This window comes from Pezoporus flaviventris, unplaced genomic scaffold, assembly GCF_033815535.1.
Source record: "Pezoporus flaviventris isolate CSIRO_AGI_PZ_B2104156 unplaced genomic scaffold, CSIRO_AGI_Pfla_v1 ptg000132l, whole genome shotgun sequence".
Taxonomy (NCBI): Eukaryota; Metazoa; Chordata; class Aves; order Psittaciformes; family Psittacidae; genus Pezoporus; species Pezoporus flaviventris.
The window spans coordinates 1,340,856-1,344,385 of record NW_026892680.1 but is presented as its reverse complement, the minus strand read 5'-3'; the positions used below and the strand labels follow the sequence as shown (position 1 = coordinate 1,344,385).

General features: G+C 56.0%; 1 protein-coding gene across 1 annotated transcript; it reads right to left on the bottom strand.

Annotated features, from left to right (window-relative positions):
- Positions 1–1,741: 1,741 nt before the first annotated feature.
- Positions 1,742–3,050, bottom strand: TBCC (tubulin folding cofactor C). The gene has a single exon (XM_061478835.1). The coding sequence runs from the start codon at positions 2,948–2,950 to the stop codon at positions 1,886–1,888; it is 1,065 nt and encodes a 354-aa protein (XP_061334819.1). The 5' UTR covers positions 2,951–3,050; the 3' UTR covers positions 1,742–1,885.
- Positions 3,051–3,530: the final 480 nt, after the last annotated feature.

The window sequence follows — 3,530 nt, the reverse complement described above, 5'->3', positions numbered from 1 at the left end:
ACACGGTAAGTAAACTTACATCTGTATAGCTTCTGGCAGGCAGAACGAGGGCATTTCTGTAATTCCTACAGGCTGCTCAATCTGCAATCCCAGGATGCCAAGGGGACTGATTTGTCACTACCAGGGTATCTGGAGAAAGATTAACCTCAAAGTTCTGATCACATTCCTTAACAAGACGTTAGAAATTACATACATGAAAGCAAGACTAAGGGTTTTCTTTAAATCATTTTATGACCCTGTCGATGCAAAGAAGACTCATCAGTGAAGGGACAACTGAAATCAGAGCAAATATATTTGAAATGCAAAATTCAATTCAATCAAAAAGTATACATTAACAAAAGTAAATAAAAAATTGTGAAAGAATATACAAAAGTTCCCTTCTTCCCCTCCTCCCCCTTTGAATTAAATAGGTTGAAAACCCCTTAGTTTCTCTACTCAAACCCAGTCAAGCCCTCAAGTGAAGTTTCAAGTAGTTCTCATGGCAGTAATGCAGTTTTGATAGTTCAGACAGTGTTTAATTTTGTTAGAGGCACATATATGACACACATACGGCATAAATATTTTGCAGTTTTAAAATAGAACTCTAAGCTGATTCTTGCAATACGTCACAAGTTAAGGAGTGGTTCTGGAAACCTAGAACTACTGCATATGCTTTATGTATGGAGAGTGGTCACTCCACCATCACTAACAGGGCACTGTAAAAACACTGCATTCCATGCTGCTGCTACTTTTTTATTTAGCAGGAGAGAAGAAATGGGTCTTAAGTCACACTGCACTTTATGCAAGATAGCATCCAGTGTGGGAACTGAAACTTAGCACCTCACCTTCCCGTTTTAGTGACTCCCTCCGTCAACACTGCACCTACACAATAGCAGTGTGCTGTAAACTCATGGCAGCACCAAAGCCTAATGTGTGGTAGGCAGATGAAAGCAGTAGGATGTCCCTGAACACCTCTTCTGAAGTCCAACTGCAGCAGAGCAGTTCACCCAGCTTCTGTAATGTTAATCAGCACTTGCTGTGTACCCCTAAAAGTACTCATTTCATTCACCCCAGGTTGAAAGTGTTTACAGCAGGAGCATCCTTTCACTAACTCTTTTCAGACTATGCAAGGTCAGTATTTATACAGCCTCTGCGGGTTTATTAATTTCAAGCAATCGGTGTATAAGGAGAGCATGAAATGTTCACTAGGAGACTTTCCTACCTTTAGGCTTCTCTCACTTGAAACAAAAGCCTAAAGAAAACTTTCAGATTCCACCCCTACCAGCAGAACCTGGCTCATAAATATAGCATAGGCTTAGGATTAATCAAAGGTGTGCTTCACTGTCCAGCTACAAAAACTCCTTTAAATTAATCTTTTGTCACATTACTCCCTAAATGTGCCCTCCCGTGCTCCTCATAAGGTAGCATACTGTTGCCTGCAACTTGACAACCACTGAAATACGAAAAAAATCTGGAATCTGATTTTTCCATTCCAGCACATGTTCTACCATTCCCTGCTGAATCAAGCTCTGGATGAGTGAAAGCAGCACAACAGCTCCGAGAGGCTCATTTGTTTGTGTATCAGTGCCCCTTGTTCCACCTTAATTAGGAAAAAAAAAGTCTGCAGTTCGGTACTGCAGCAGTGGGGAAATTCCATAGTGATACAGAAAGATTATAGCAGCATCTAGTGCAGGACAGTAAACTGTATTTGACTGGTATTCTTTGGCTAAAAAAAACAACAAAAAACCAACAAACAAACAGAAAACCAGTCACACCTTGCAATTTGCAATCTGAATACTGAATGCAATGATTTAATGGCATATATGGGGGGGGGGTGAAGTCCCACAGTTTTGAGTCAATGCATTAACACCAGGATTTCTTGCTCAGTACTAAGCTGCCCCTGCAGTCACTCCCAGCAGCTGATTCTCTCCTGCTCGGGGATCAGGCTCCAGTTGGGCGAAGGCCTGTCAGTGGCCAGCCAGTCAAAGTCATCCACCAGGTTCCAGTTGTTTCTGTCCCTGTCCAGCCCAGACGACTCGAAATCTCTCTCAATGCCAGGGTAGCTCCAGGTGTAGGGGGCAAAGGAGACCCTGGTGCAGTCCTCGATCACGGCTCGGCTGGTCACCTGCACGTAGAAGCGGCTGCTGCGGGTGCGATGGGTGCGGAGCTGCTGGCAGGCCAGCGCCAGGAGGCAATCGCTGCAGCCGTCCACCACCACGGAGGTGGACACGGGCCCGCAGAGCACGGTGCAGCCGCGGCAGTCGCGCACCCGCAGCGTGTTGGCGTTGCCGCGGAGCCGCACCTGGCAGCCGCGCAGCTCGCACAGCAGCACGTCGCGCTGCAGCAGCTCCGCGGGGCCGAGCTCCAGCTCCTCATCCTCGACGCCGCTGAACCCGCACAGCGGCGGCCCGCCCGGCTCCCCTTCGGCGGGCCCGTAGCCGGGAGCGGGCGCAGCCGAGGCGGCCGGAGCCCGGGCGGGCTCCGCAGGGCGCGGCTCGGAGCCCGGAGCCGCTTCCTTCTTGACGGTCCGGAAGGCGAATCTCTTCTTGGGCTGCAGCTGCTGGCGCCGCGCCGCCAGGTCGCTCTGCAGCCGCGCCACGGCCTCCTGCCCCTGCCTCACCTCGTAGGGCGCCAGGAACCGCACGCTCTCGGTCAGCAGCTTCTGCAGCCCCTGCAGCCGGGCAGCCGCCTCCTCCAGCAGCCCCGCCGCCAGCAGCCCCTCCAAGGCCTCCCGCTCGCGGGTGAAGGCGGCGATGAAGAACTCGCTCTGCTCCTCCTTCACCACCTGCGCCTCCTTCTTCTGCCGCTGCCGCTCCACGCCCTGCTGCCGCTCCGCTTCCCTCCGCTGCAGCCGCTCGGGCAGCACCGCGGCGGCGGCCGCCCTCGGCTCCTCGCGGGGCGCCTCAGCCTCCCTCGCCGCCTCCATCTTGCCACCGCGCCTCTCCTCCCGGGCACTAAGCGGCCCGCCCATTGGCTGCCGGCAGCCCCGGTTGCGCCGGCGCCGCCGATTGGCGGGCACAGCGCGGCCCGGTGGGAGGGGGCCGCGGCGCTTTAAAGGGGCCGGCGCCCGGCCGCGGGATGGGGTGAGTGCCGGCGGCAGGTGCCGCGCCGTGCCGTGCCGAGCCGAGCGGGGCGCGGAGCCGGGGCCCGCGGTAGCGCCGGGGCATAAATAACCGCCGCCCCCCTCCTGCCCCCCGCGCGCGCAGCTGCCGTCTCCCTTCTCCTCATCCCATCTCACAGGCCGCGGGGGTACCCCGGCTGCCGGCGCGCCCAACCGCGCCTCGCCTCTTCTTTTCCCCTACCGCGGGGCTCTGGGGGTGCAGGGGTGCGGCTGGGGCCGCAGAGCGCGGCGGCGCTTCCTGAGCCCGGGGCCGTGCGGTGCCGGCGGGCGCGGAGCCCCGGGGCTGGGCGGTGGTGCGGTGGCAAAGCGTCCCCGCTGGCTCCTTGTGTGGAGCGGGCGTTAGGAGCTCGCAGGTAGCGGTGTGGAGGTGCTGCCGAGCGGGCTGTGTTGGCTCCTGGCCGCCTGGTTACTCTGCGGGGTGTTTGGTGCC

Bases quoted from the DNA above. Each gene is read 5' to 3' on its own strand.
- TBCC (XM_061478835.1), bottom strand. From the start codon at position 2,950: ATGGGCGGGCCGCTTAGTGCCCGGGAGGAGAGGCGCGGTGGCAAGATG.